The sequence below is a fragment of the Spinacia oleracea genome, chromosome 3 (assembly GCF_020520425.1).
Source record: "Spinacia oleracea cultivar Varoflay chromosome 3, BTI_SOV_V1, whole genome shotgun sequence".
Lineage (NCBI taxonomy): Eukaryota > Viridiplantae > Streptophyta > Magnoliopsida > Caryophyllales > Amaranthaceae > Spinacia > Spinacia oleracea.
In genome coordinates this window covers 7,897,967-7,912,705 of record NC_079489.1, presented here as the reverse complement: position 1 = coordinate 7,912,705, position 14,739 = coordinate 7,897,967, and the positions used below count along the sequence as shown (strand labels likewise).

The 14,739-nt window shown below is 36.6% G+C and overlaps 1 protein-coding gene across 1 annotated transcript; it reads right to left on the bottom strand.

Moving 5' to 3' along the window:
* Nucleotides 1-2,073: 2,073 nt before the first annotated feature.
* LOC110797132 (uncharacterized) lies at nucleotides 2,074-14,695 on the bottom strand. The gene is made up of 8 exons (XM_056838536.1): nucleotides 14,389-14,695; nucleotides 12,347-12,590; nucleotides 5,637-5,706; nucleotides 4,754-4,852; nucleotides 4,547-4,612; nucleotides 3,778-3,869; nucleotides 3,617-3,676; nucleotides 2,074-2,477 (listed from the first exon to the last, which is right to left on the bottom strand). Exons 1-8 carry the CDS (start codon nucleotides 14,589-14,591, stop codon nucleotides 2,373-2,375), a joined length of 939 nt encoding a protein of 312 aa, XP_056694514.1. The 5' UTR covers nucleotides 14,592-14,695; the 3' UTR covers nucleotides 2,074-2,372.
* Nucleotides 14,696-14,739: the final 44 nt, after the last annotated feature.

Sequence of the window (14,739 nt, the reverse complement as noted above, 5' to 3'; positions counted from 1 at the left end):
TTGCTTTTGCATTATTGAATACGGAGTATATACATGGTTCTTTTATGCAGCATGTATTCGTAAAAATAGTTCGTATTACGTTTGCCCTTTTCAAAAACCATGTAAGCAATGTTAGCGCGAATTTGGTAAAAATTAATCAAATTACCCAGTAAAGTTATCTCTTTGTTAATTACAATCTCAAATTTTCAAATATATAAGTTACAATATTATACTTACATCTCCACTTTGAATTACATAATTATTATGTAAAATCCCTTACTACGTATTTGATCTATTTTCTTGTGTCTATTGGAACAAGTCAAAAGTAAAAATATGAAAGTATGTCAACCTTATGATCGATGATTAGAGTGCACGTTATTGCAAGTAGCTAGCATATTAAGTTATAAATTAAGATTCTTTAAAGAATGAATATATATATATATAAGCTAGATCACAAGAATCCAATTTATCAAAAACCCAACTGGCCTATACATATAACATCGTCGCAACGGTTTGACCTCATCTAGCGAATTGAACTCTGTTCATGTTCATATTGATATTGATATTGATATTCATATTCATTCAGGAAACAAGCCTCAAATTAAACGTCTGAAAATGACAAAGCCTTGTAATAGTTTGGTGTTGATAGCCATGGTTGTGGTTGTCACGATGTCCATTTCTACGTCGTCGGCATCCCTAATACATGTTTTCCTTGATTATGGAGGGCTTGGTGGACCATTGGCAGCTTCCAGTTGGACGCCACCCGGACAGAAAGCTAAAGCAGCAGCCCAGCTAGCTAAGCAAGCAGCCGATAAAATGGCTGAACAATTCAAGAAATCTCCCGGCCATATTTAAAAAAGAAGCACCAACAGACAAATACGAAATCTATCGTGTTTCCTGATGCCCCCCTTAAACTAGGTGTACTCTTAAACTCGATTATCAATTCGTTTTTGCTTCTTACAAAATGTCCATTGTGATTATGTTATTCAATTTTCATTACTCCCTATTTTGTCTTCCCGGCCAGTGACGGAGCCAGGAATTTTTTTTTGGGTGTCGGAAGTGACGTTCTCAGGATTTTTAGAGTATTGTGTCGGGTGATCCTCCACAACACACAATATATTACTAAAAAAAAATGTATTGCCCTTAAATTAATCAATATTCATATTACAATCGTACAAAATTATTACAATTACTAATTGCCAAAAAAAGAAAAAAATTTATTACAATTATTATGTACGGTTTTCATAGGTGTGGGGAAAACAGAAAAGAGTAATTTAATTTAAGGGAGCGGGTAGTTAAATTCAAAAATCTAAGAGACCAGTTATTTCTAAAGACTGTTCTCTAAGATAATCCCCTATAGTTATTAATTTAAAATTCTAAGAGAACGGTTGTTTCTAAAGACTACTCTCTTAGGATTATCTCTATATCTCTTAGGTTGCAATAATTAAATACTGTGATATTTTAAATGAGAAAACAGAAAAATGAAGTATTTTTTCTGAACACCAACTTTCAAGAGTTAGACTTATATAATAGAAATAAATTAGGCCAGATATACACGATGCTATTGTAATTCTTCCAAGATAAAGAAATTACTTTTTGTTATTTATTTTAGGAGAAATTTTAGCTAGCTCATTAATCATTTGATAAATTGTCCATAAGTATATACGGGTTAATCTCCGTGAGAAACGAAGTTTTCATCCCTTTTAACATGCGACGACCACATGACAGAATCAAAGAAAGTACTCAAATACAAGACATCCTCTAGTACGGAGTCGAGGTTGGAGAAATAAGTTGCTACCTTCGAAAGCCTCGAGATAAATACTTAGAACAACTCCAATGGTTTGCTAAATCGTTTAATAGTTTGGAGGCCACATCGGATTTTTTAAGCTACACAATTTTCATTATTTCATAGATATTTTTTACGTTTTCAAGTAAAAGTGTTTCTGCCATATTTTTCAAACTAATTAGCTCTATAAAACTAATTTTCCCAACAAAACTAATTTTGAAAATGTGTAACAATGATGTAGCTACTAGCTTAACATTTTTAATATTCGCAAACGAGTCACTTCTCCCAACAAAATTAATTTTGGAAATATGTAACAAGAGTATGTTTGATACTATGTACTCCGTACTCTTTTAAAATATCATTTTTTTTTAACAATCTTCCTTAAAAATAGTTAAATACTACTGGAGTAATTTGTTGGTAGGAACATAAAAGTCAAATGAAAATTGCAATTTGCAATTTGCAAGTCTAATTAATTAAGTTATCATCCTAATGGATAACAAAACCATATCTGATAAGATTATACGGAATCATAAATTCATAATACGAAATCTTGACCAAAAACTAACATTAGATCGACGAGCTTATTCAGTTGGGGTTTATTAAGGCTTTATCTGCAGGTTGTGGCAATGTGGTCTAGCTTGTACACAGCAAGAGCCTGTGTTATAAAGCTGGCAGGATTATCCATAGCTGCAGGAAGCAGCAACGTTGTTGACTGAAATACAAACATTCAAACAAACACCAACACAATTTTATTTAGTATTGCATAGTAGAAGAAATAAAAATTAAAATTAAAATTAACATTAATATTCATGATACTCCATCCATCCAAAATTAGTTATCACGTAGTGGATGCAAAATGTGTAGGCCATGTTTGACAATTACTAATTGTTAGCGGTTAGTTGATTTGACTAAGTGTTAGTCAGGTTAAGTAGCAGGTTGAATTGGACGTTTACCGAATATATAGTGTTTGGTAAATCAATTGTTAGCTAATAGTAGTAGATGTTTAATGTGTAAAATGGACATAGAGTGTGTATGTTGGTAAGGGTTGTAATTTTAGATAATATTATGACAAAGTTGTCATTTCACACCCACTTTTCAACCTCAATCTAATATATGGAGATAAAGTGTGTAGTTCGGTAAGAGTTGCAATTTTAGATAATATTATGACAAAGTTGTTATTTCACATCCACTTTTTCAAACCTCAATCTAATGCAAAAAGCTTATATATTGAGTATTTTCGAAATTAATCTTTTCCATCTCAAAACTCAATTCCAAACCTCTCTAAAACAAACACTCACATCAATTTTTAAAATGGTCAAACTTCTACATCACTGCTCTTTTTTTTCCTCCAAACTTCTCATAATCCTACACTCCTGTAATGTTCTTTAATAAATTAATGGGTTTCGGTCAAAATTTTCAAAATTTAAGTGGGGTCAGTGACCCACACCTCAAAGTGTGACTTCGCTCCTGATTACTTCTTTATCCAAATATTATAAAATTTAATAATTAATACAACTAACCTATTAGTTCCGGACAAAATAAATAAGGTCTTGTTTGGTTGATATAGAAACTTAATTTCCATATGAAGTTGTAATTTAAGGAAAATTATTTTCCTTGTTAAATTCATGTGAATTTCTTAAAGTTGTTTGTTTGACAATATGAAAATTAGAAATTCCCAAAAAATTTGATTGACCAAGGGGACTAGGTAATTCTCTTCATGTTTCAATTTTTACATCAATCAGACAACTAGTCAATCTATAAATTTTCATGGATTTTCACTTCCCCCAACCCGTTTTTAAATATCAACCAAACAACCCTTAAGGATTTAAATTTTGTACAAGAGTTACATACCTGCTTGGCTATATTACCGAAAGCTCCCATATACGACTCCGCCATCTGAAGGTTTGCAGCCTGATTTTGTTTTTCCGGAAAATAGAATGAGAATTTGAGAAGATAAACATATTTTTGGGTCCAAAATTATAAAATATGCAAAGAAGAGTAATTTATTTTACCTCTTGGCCTCCCTCTTCTGTAAGGGCTTCACCCTTAATTCTGATTGCTTCTGCATCCGCTATACTTTTAATTTCTTGTGCTTTTGCATAAGCTGCAATTAGTCCTCATCATATTAAATCAAATATATATGCAAACTGCTTTAATAATTGTTTTTTTTTTTTTTTTTTTTTTTTTTTTAGTACAGAGAGAGCTACAAAAGGTAAATGATATACTCTTAATCAAGTTAATGTGTTATGTGACGCACTCCTTCTCATTCAGTGTAAGGCTTCGTATACTTACAACTCGTTTGGTAGTCAGTAATAATTGGTGGGAATGAGAATAAATCAAAGTGTTATTTGGTAAGAAAATACCATCACGATGTCCATGGTAATGAAATCTTGTCTCAATCTTAATTAGCGGTTTCCTTCATAAATTTGCATTACCACCTAATACCACTCCCCAAATGATAATGAATGGTCATGAAAATTTATACAGAAAATGGATGATTTCGGGTAAATTAGAATTACCGTGGGAATGAATATTGATTTACCTTATAAATTTACATACAAATTCATTCACATTGACACTATTTTTGACCGGCTACCAAACGAGCCGAATTAGGTCCTTCAATCCTTCATGCATAAGGGTATAAATGTTATTCATGAAATTAGGGAAATGATAAATCCAAGGAATAATTCACTTCTTCCAAGGAAATCATCTTTCAAAAAATGTGGATTTCCTTGGAAGAAGTAAAAATTTCCTTGGATTTATCACCTCCCATGAAATTACCTTCTGCTTTCAATATCTCCTCCTTCTTATTAGCTTCTGCTATTGTTACTTGCGCTTCACTTTTCCCTTAAACACATAAGAATCAAAACAAATGAAACTTTCATTCAGTAAGCAAACTACTACAGAGTATTACCTCGATTTTAAAATAATCTTTACGCTTATTATTTGTACAAATATTAAGACAAAATAGTGAAAGACGTAACTAACCTTTGGCTTTGTTGATTGTGCTCTCCATTATAGCTTCTGATTCTAATATTTGCTGTCGCTTATTAGCTTCTGCTATCGTTTCTTGAGCTTGTCTTTGCCCTTTTAATAATCAAAACATACAAAATAATTGTTACATCCGTAGTATATAATAAATACGTAGTAGTACGTGTTAATAACATGTCATTTTTCATAATGTTGTACTCCCTAGTACTTGCTCGTTATATATTCATAAATAACTGTTATCTTTATACGATCCCTCCCATCCCACATAAAACTCAACCAAAATTAGGCCTGTGCAATGGAACGAGACTCATTAAGGATCCTGATCTACCCCTGAAAGCACATGGTTAGATCCGACCCTATACGTTAATAATTGGGTAGACCTATAGTGGCGGATCTTGAACAGTTTTACGAAGGCGGTCGGTAGAAAAAAAAATTAAGCAATATAATATAATTATACAATTATACACAAATTTTAGGAAGAACCATAACTAAAAATGCACTACAAAATTTTCCGACCGGAGGGGCCAGAACTACCCCAACACAAACTAAGATCCGCCCCTACAGATCCTTAAAGGGTCAACATAACTTTAAGAATACCCGACCCATTACATAGGTCTACCAAGTCATTCATTATCATTATCATTACCCCATTGCCTCAAAGAAGCTCCCGCAAGAAGTGGGGTAAGGAGGTCGGTGGTACGCAACCTTAACCCTGCAATTGCAGAGAGGTTGTTTCCAATTGACCCAAAAACGATAACGGGACGACAACGGAAAAACCATATTCTAATTCATGGAAAGGAAGCGAAGAGGTTTTAAGAGCCATTTTGATTTATTCCATTACATCTCACAGCCAAAAGAACAAATGAATCTTTGGGCTTACCTTCAGCTTTAATAATCGCAGCTCTTTTATTCCTTATTTGTTCTTTTGGCTGAAGGTGGAGTAATATCCCCTAAAAAAAATACAACACAAACCAAAACAATTTGTTAAAAAATCGTACAAGATATACAACCAATTCAATCTGAATCTAACTAAGATTATGAAATCATTTACAAATTAACAGGCTTACTAATCTCATAGCGACGACATGATATACCCCATTGTTCAGCAACACGATTAATGCCTTCCTGAATTACATTATAGAATGTATTATTAGTTTATTACATTAGCTTCCATGTTAATTAGTTGTTGATATAAGCAATGGAGAATTGGAGATCGAAATCGACGATAAATTAACTTACAACTATATTGGCATTCAAGGTCTCTCTTTCCATGAAACTCTTGTCAAGTGGCATTTTACCAATACAACTACGCATCACAGTTTGAGCTAATTGAGTTATTGCAACCAAGGCGTTGTCGCTGTTATAGGACGCCTTCACTGGATCAACAATCTATCGTACATTCGACACAACATATCCCATTAATCCGTTATACTCCCTCCGAATCTAAATGTGTTAAGATATGTTAAGATATTAGATATTATTCTGTGAATATTCTGTAGAGTCCTAACTATGGTAAGTTACCTAATGTGTACCTAGGGTTTAGGTAACTGAGTTGTACTATATATACGTGTGTTATTAATGAGAATGATACGGGATTACACAATATTTGACATGGTATCAAGAGCCTAGGTTAAAAACCCTAGATTTTTTTTTCCGCACGAGTTTGAGAGAGTTTGAGAACAGCGAATTCCTTCGCTTGTTGAGTACTGCGTTCTGAGGAGTTACAAATTCCTAGGGCATAACAATGGGTAATGACGAGGAGCCACCACAAAAGACAATCGCCGCCGCCGTCGATCTGGACTACTATCTTGGGTCAGGTGACGGCCCCGGTATTGTCATCACCCCTGTAAAACTTCGAGGAGCGTCGAACTACGATGAGTGGGCCAAAGCGGTTCGTCGCTCGATGATTTCAAAATTCAAATTTGGTTTTCTTGATGGGTCTGTGAAGGAGCCCATTACGGACGAGACGAAGATGAAACATTGGATTGCGGTCAATTCGATGGTGGTGTCTTGGATCACAAACACCATTGACGAGAGTTTGCGTTCGAATCTGGAGGACTTTGATATTGCTCACGAGTTGTGGAGTCATTTGAGGACGCGGTACTGCGTCGTGTCGGGCACCAGGGTCTGCCATATTAAGATGGCTCTGAGTGGTTGCAAGCAGGGCACGTCTGAGGGCGTCATGGAGTACTATGGCCGCTTGTCGAAGGTATGGAAGGAGTACGTACAGTATGCACGAGTTCCCAGGTGTGTATGTGCGGGTTGTACGTGTAATATAGCGAAGCAGGTGGGGGACATTCACGATGAAGATCGTCTGCACTATTTCCTAATTGGCCTGGATGATCACTATGAAGCCATTCGTGCACAACTGTTAGCACGATCGTCGTTGCCAGGACTCGACGAGGCGTACCAGACGGTTATGAATACCGAGACCATGCGCGCCAAGGCTGCGAGAGGTCCGGAGAGTGTCATGGCGTTCAAGGTCGAGACTAAGGCTCGGTCGAGGTCGGGAGATGTCAGTGGCAGATTTTGTGGTCATTGCAATCGTGAGGGTCATGAGGAAGAAACTTGTTATCAGCTGATTGGATTTCCTGAATGGTGGGATGAGAAGAAACGAGGTGGACGAGGGCCTGGTCGAGGAGGCAGGACGTCGATTAGAGGAGGCAGAGTAGCTCGTGGGGCAGCGTCGCCGACCAGTGGTGTCGCTCGTGCCAATGCCGTGAGCAATGCCACAGGAGGGGCGACAACCACTGTGACGAGTGGAGACGGATCGCATGGTGCAGTGACGACAACCAATCATGAGCTTGTTGGGGTGACGAAGGAGCAAGTCCAGCAAATAGTTGACATCTTGTCACGACCTTCAAACAAGTTGCAAGGTAATCTTGATTTACGATGGATTGTTGACAGTGGGGCATCACGTCATGTGACGGGTGATATTTCAATCCTGAGAAATATCAAGACATCAAGAAATCAACAGGTTGTGTTGCCGGACGGTCAACCTGCAAAGTCAAACCAATATGGTTCGGTGGTCTTGGAGGATGGTTTCGTGCTCGATAATGTTCTATTTGTGCCTAAATTGAACTGCAATTTAATTTCTGTAACTCAATTAAGTGACGAATTACATTGTGCTGCTCAATTTACTAACAAAATGTGTGTTCTTCAGGACCGCTCGACGAGGATGGTGATTGGCGTAGGTGATCGACAGGAAGGACTATATTTTTTCCGTGGGGCTCCAAAGGTTCGTGTGCTAGCAGTGGAGTGTGTGGTCGACTTGTGGCATCAACGGATGGGGCATCCGTCGGAAAAAGTGTTGCAGTTACTTCCTCATGTGAGTCATAAGATTAGGAAGAATAAAAAAATTTGTGATGTATGTCCGCGGGCGAGACAATGTAGGGAGAGTTTTCCAGTTAGTGTTAGTCGTGCTGGTCGCACATTTGAATTGGTTCATCTTGATTTATGGGGACCCTACAAGACTCCCTCGTCTTGTGGGGCAAAGTATTTTTTTACCATTGTTGACGATTATTCTAGAGGTGTGTGGATTTATTTACTGAGTAATAAAATGGAAGTTGCATCGACATTTCTTAATTTTGTTGCCATGATTAAGTGCCAGTTTAATAGATCCCTTCGAGTAGTACGCAGTGATAATGGTACTGAATTCAATTGCTTACAAAATTATTTTCGTCAACATGGGATTCTGTTTGAGTCGTCGTGTGTTGGGACGCCTCAACAAAATGGGAGAGTCGAGATAAAACACCAACATATTTTGAATGTTGGGAGGGCGTTACGTTTTCAAGGAAATCTTCCAATAAAATTTTGGGGGGAATGTATTTTGGCCGCCTGTTACTTGATAAACCGTACACCTACCCCGATCCTTGACAATAAAACACCTTATGAGATGTTGTTTGGTAAACCACCATCGTATGTGCCTATCCGCGTGTTTGGGTGTCTGTGTTATGCATATAATCTCCGGTGTAAAGGGGATAAGTTTGAGTCTCGGAGTCGCCGATGTGTGTTTTTGGGTTATCCGTTTGGCAGGAAGGGATGGCAACTTTATGATCTAGAGACACATGAGTTCTTCGTCTCACGGGATGTCAAGTTTCATGAAGGGACGTTTCCTTTTGTAGATGAATCGGATGTGTTGCCACTGGTGCATGATGGTCATGGGGGGCTTGACCATTGGAGTTTGGATGAGAGTGGGACTACGGGTCCTGAGACCGTGTCGTCGCCTGCAGGTGATACTGCTGGGGTGTCGCCGTCTACAGGTGATACTGAGGGAGTGTTGTCGCATCCGGGAGCTGATGAGGGGGTGTCATTGACCAGTGGCGACGACAGGGGAGTGTCGTCGCCTGTGAGGGAGGAACAACAACATGAAACACCTAGTCGAGTGGATTCAGACGTCGTCTCCTCACAGACAGGTGTAGAGGAGACGACGGGTAGTGACGAGAGTGAGACAAGGCAGTGTGTGGAGGATACGGAGTTAGGAAGGGGGAAGCGTGCGAAGTTTCCGTCGACAAAGCTGAAAGACTGTGTGATACATACAATACGGGAAAAATATAGTACTTCCGACAAAACACCTACGGCGTCATCACTCTCAGGTACTCCTTATCCTATCACATATTTTGTTAATTATGAGCGTTTTTCGTCAAAGCACAGGCATTATATAGCAGCATTGCAAGAAGGGCAAGTTCCTAAGAGTTTTAAACAAGCGATGCAGCATGAGGGGTGGCGTCAGGCAATGGCTGCTGAAATCGACGCGTTGGAGGAACAGGGGACATGGACGTTGGAAACTTTACCGGAAGGGAAGAAAGCACTGGGGAGTAAATGGGTGTATACTGAGAAGCGTGATGAGGATGGGAATTTGTTGAGACTGAAGGCTCGATTGGTATGTTTAGGGAATCATCAGGAGGAAGGGTTGGATTATAATGAGACATTTGCTCCCGTCGCGAAGATGGCGACAGTTCGAACTTTCCTAGCTGTCGCAGCTGTCAAACAGTGGGACGTGCATCAGATGGACGTCCACAATGCGTTCTTGCACGGTGACTTGGAGGAAGAGATCTATATGAAGATTCCTCCTGGATTCCAGAAGAATCACTTTGACAAAGTGTGTCGAATGAGAAAGTCGTTGTATGGGTTGAAACAAGAACCTAGATGTTGGTTCCAGAAGTTGTCGACGGCATTGACGCACTATGGATTTCGACAGTCGCTGTCCGATTATTCGCTCTTTACTCTGTCTAAAGGTACGTTGCAGCTGAGTGTGCTCATTTATGTGGACGACATGATTATCGCAGGCAATAACAAGTTTGCGCTTGAGAGTTTTAAGGCATACTTGAAGGAGTGTTTTAAAATGAAAGACCTCGGGGCTCTGAAGTACTTCCTTGGGTTAGAGGTGGCACGAAGTAGTCAAGGGTTCTATGTATGTCAGAGAAAATATGCCCTCGACATCATCTCAGAGGCCGGATTGTTGGGAGCAAAACCTGTGGACTTTCCCATGGAACAGAATCATAGGTTGGCATTGGCAGACGGGCCAGACCTGTCGGACGGTGAGCAGTATAGGCGTCTGATCGGACGTCTGGTTTATTTGGCTGTCACGCGACCAGACGTTGCCTACTCTGTACATGTCCTATCTCAATTTATGCAAGCACCAAAGGAGGCACATTGGGAAGCAGCTTTGCGAGTAGTGAGATATTTGAAGAAGTGTCCGGGTCAAGGTATACTACTTCGGTCGGACAGTGAGTTGCAGTTGGAGGGGTGGTGCGACTCGGATTGGGCAGGGTGTCCAATGACGCGTCGGTCGGTGACTGGATGGTTTGTGTCACTTGGTATGTCGCCAGTTTCTTGGAAGACCAAGAAACAGCATACTGTTTCTCGGTCGTCTGCTGAGGCAGAATATCGATCGATGGCAGCTCTGACGTGTGAGTTGAAGTGGTTGAAACAACTACTACGCGACTTGGGGGTGACACACGACCAAGGCATGAGGATGTATTGCGACAGTCAGTCTGCGTTGCATATTGCACAGAATCCGGTGTTCCATGAAAGGACAAAACACATCGAGTCAGATTGTCATTTCATTCGAGATGCAATCAAGGAAGGGATCATCAGTCCGTCGTACGTGTCGACGAAGGTTCAGTTAGCAGATATCTTCACCAAAGCGTTGGGGAAGGCGCAATTTGAGTTTTTTTTTGAACAAGATGGGCATTCGAGATCTACATGCTCCACCTTGAGGGGGGATGTTAAGATATGTTAAGATATTAGATATTATTCTGTGAATATTCTGTAGAGTCCTAACTATGGTAAGTTACCTAATGTGTACCTAGGGTTTAGGTAACTGAGTTGTACTATATATACGTGTGTTATTAATGAGAATGATACGGGATTACACAATATTTGACAAAATGTTATTCCCGTTTCCTTTTTTAGTATCCCAAAATAATATTCCCATTTCTTTTATTTCCTTATTAATCTATTCCTTGTAATTTTAACTTTGTAATTCTATTGGTTTATCAATAAAAAACCTTGTAGTCTCATTGGTTGGTTTAAGTTTTGGATGGATTAATGAGTTGACATTTTTATTCCTTAAATTCTATTGGTTCAACTATTTTGTTTTCTTGTGAAAATGGAATAAAAAAGCAACAATTCCCCATAAAACTACATTAATAATAGTTAATCTTATAATGTTTCTTTTTTCTTAATAACCGCGTAAAATGACAAACGGGAATAACATTTAGGTTCGGAGGGAGTACTAATTAAGTAAAGTCATAGAACGTAAACAAATACTTTAAAACATAGTCTTGTGGGGTCTTATTCTATTTGTCTCAATAAATATTTTTAAATATCAACTTTTATAATTTTTCCTTATTCATAATTGAAGATATTAATGTTTGAAACCGTGCATTGACAAACGTGCATAAATAATTGTGTTATTTAAAAAGGACAGAGGAAGTACGTAGTATGTATGTTAATTAGGCCTCTTTTAAGCTAGTTTCCCCAGGGTGCATTCATATCTTGTGCATATATATCGTCCAAGACCAAGTAGGGTGAGCCAAGATACATATATTGAATTAGAATCGGAACTTTTTAGGAACCTCTGACTTTGAAATCTGTTAGGGTACATGTTGTTTAGGTTTCGATTATGTGGGTACCCTGTAAAAACTGATTTTAATATCGAATACATAATACATGGAACTAGAACCAAATAAAATGCTATTTAAGCAAAATAAATAAATATACATAGCACAATAATTCGACCTCATTTTTTGAAAATATAAATATAAAATTAGAATTTAAGCGTAAATTATAAAACTATCAAAGCACAAATCATAATTTATTTATTTTTAATAAATTGACAATAAAATAATTAAAATTTTAAATTTTAGGGTAACTTAAACCGGAATCTGTTGCGACAAATTATGGTTCTCATTATTATTTATCAAAACCCTATTGCAATGAAATGTAGGAAAGTTAAACATAGTTATAGTTTCATTAACGGTGTAATACTTTTCTAGCTAGCTAGCTAGATAGATATAAGCGATAAGCTAGTATAATTTTTTCTTAAATATAAATCGCAAAAGATAATGGAAGCATGATACGTACCGAAGCAAAGAGAACACCGTCAACGGTGATGCTAACGTTGTCTGTAGTAACGGCAGGTTGTTCAGGGATATCAATAGTTTGTTTCTTCAAACAATGTACATAAGATATTCTATCCACAAATGGAGCTAAAAGTTGGAATCCAGGGTCCAGAACTTTCGAGTACTTTCCGAAACGTTCAACGACATAGGCTTCTTGTTGAGGCACGAAATTGATCACAGTGTTCATTGCTGTTCTCCTTTTAAACCTGTTTTTGTTATTCCAACAATTCATGGAAATTTATATCAATATACAACCAATATAACTATATAAGAGGTTGTCTGTGTTTGTGTACGATAAGTTATATGTTCGAATTACTCATTCCCTATGTGTAAACTTTTAAGTAGCGGTTGTCCCCCCAAATTTATGTATAATTGTATAAATTACATATTATATTGCTTCCTTATATTTGGCTCCCCTATGTAAAACAGTTCAATATCCGCTATTGTGTAATATCCTTGTGAGTCGTGACTCATTTGGACCCAAGCATTCTAAATCAATACTATATAAAAAAAATCAAATCATTCAAAACTAATCAATAATTCATTATTTTGATCGATCGAGAAGTGGCCTGGTAATATGATGTCTCGACCAGTCATGCACTCATGCATATTGATTTTTTTTTAGATTTAGGGTAGCTCGTTCACACACAATAGTAGGGTGATTGATTTTTATGTGATTTGGCCTAATTTAACCTATTAGACATTCACTTTAATTAAGAAAAAAAAAAAGTGTCATATTATATACTACCTCCGTTTCAGAAAGTTCTTTACGCTTTGGAAAATGTGCCCAAATTATAAAAACTTTGACCGTAAATTCTTACTATTATATACATCAAAACGTTACATGTAATATCTTATTAGATTGGTCTCGAAATGTATTTTTAGAATATCAAATTTTTATAATTTTTTCACATACAAAATTGGATATATTAGTAGTTAAATATTGCTTTGGAATCCGTGCAAATAGTAACTGTAAAGATCTTTTTGAAACGGAGGTAGTACTACCTATGTTTCGCAATAGATGCATCATTTTTTTTCACGTATCCCAACCTGTTTCTTTGAACATTAATATCTCTAATTGCTTGTAAGTAAAAATTATAAAAAAAAATGATATTTGGAATCCTCACATTAATACGAATTTAACAAGATCTCACTTGACTATGCATCTATTGCGGAACGGGGAAGTAATAAGTACGGTCTCCGTTTCAAAATGAATTTTCACTTTTCGTTTTAGTCCGTTTCATATATAATGTTCTTCAAAAGGTCTTGCGCGCACAAGGTGTACAATAAATTTATTATACACCAATATAACTTTTATGCAGTTTTTTGTAACTTTAACCTATATTTCTGTAACTTTTATATTATAAAATTAAAAGTTGATAGATAAACATTTTAAAGGGTTAAATGATTAATTTATACATTATTAGTGATTTTGAAGGAATAATTTTTATTCAAATGAAAAAATTTATCATTAAAAAATAGATAACTTTTACATATATAAATGTAACTTTAAGCATTTTGAGTCAACTTTTACTTCGGTATACAATATTTATTGTACACCCATTATAAATAAGAATTTGTGAATGTTCTTTACGTTGTGCTTTATATTAATTTCAACATGGAAATTTACTATCCTACCCCTATCAATAATTTTAGGCAGGTTCCTTAGCCTTACAAAGCTAATTTCAAATCTTTACTTATTTATAATTGCCCATGTTTTTCATCCGCACCCAAAAAAAACATAAAAATCAGGAAAGGGCCATTGAATTCTATGTGATTCGGCCTAATTTAACATATTAGTCTATTAGAAATCCAATTTAATTAAGAAAAAGTATTTCATAATAATTATACGAAGGCATTAATTAATATGCAAAAATTACTGGTAACAATTATTCTTTAACAATGATTTATTTGTCCGTAGAAAATTCAAGAAATAAAGATAAGGAACAAAAAAAGTAATAAAAGTTGCTATTTGAAATTATAACAAAAAAAATATACTAGTACCTCTCATCCAAACTTAACCTCTTATCAGTAATGGTGAAGAAGTTGCGAGAGAAAGTAGCGCAAGGAAGAGGATGATGGAGAGGGGAAACTTGTTTAAGAACTAAATTTGAACAAGTTGTAATATTTCTTGTAGATCCAAGCACCCCTTTAGCTTGTTTCAAAGAACTCGAACTCGATTTCGCCAATCGAATTAGAGAAGACATTGTTCTTCCTCCTTTGTTATCGACGTTTCAAAAATAATATTTGCAGAATTTATTTAGAGTTAGAGTTCTTGATTAAACCTTATTTTTCAATAGGAATATACATGTATATGTATACACAGGTTTTCTGAGTATTTTCCAACTTATTGTG

Excerpts from the sequence above, each read along its gene's own strand:
- LOC110797132 (XM_056838536.1), bottom strand. The coding sequence starts at position 14,591 with ATGTCTTCTCTAATTCGATTGGCGAAATCGAGTTCGAGTTCTTTGAAA. Across the intron at positions 4,613-4,753 it reads CACAATCAACAAAGCCAAAG|GGAAAAGTGAAGCGCAAGTA; the intron begins GTTAGTTACGTC and ends TATGTGTTTAAG. Across the intron at positions 3,677-3,777 it reads CAGAAGAGGGAGGCCAAGAG|GCTGCAAACCTTCAGATGGC; the intron begins GTAAAATAAATT and ends AAACAAAATCAG.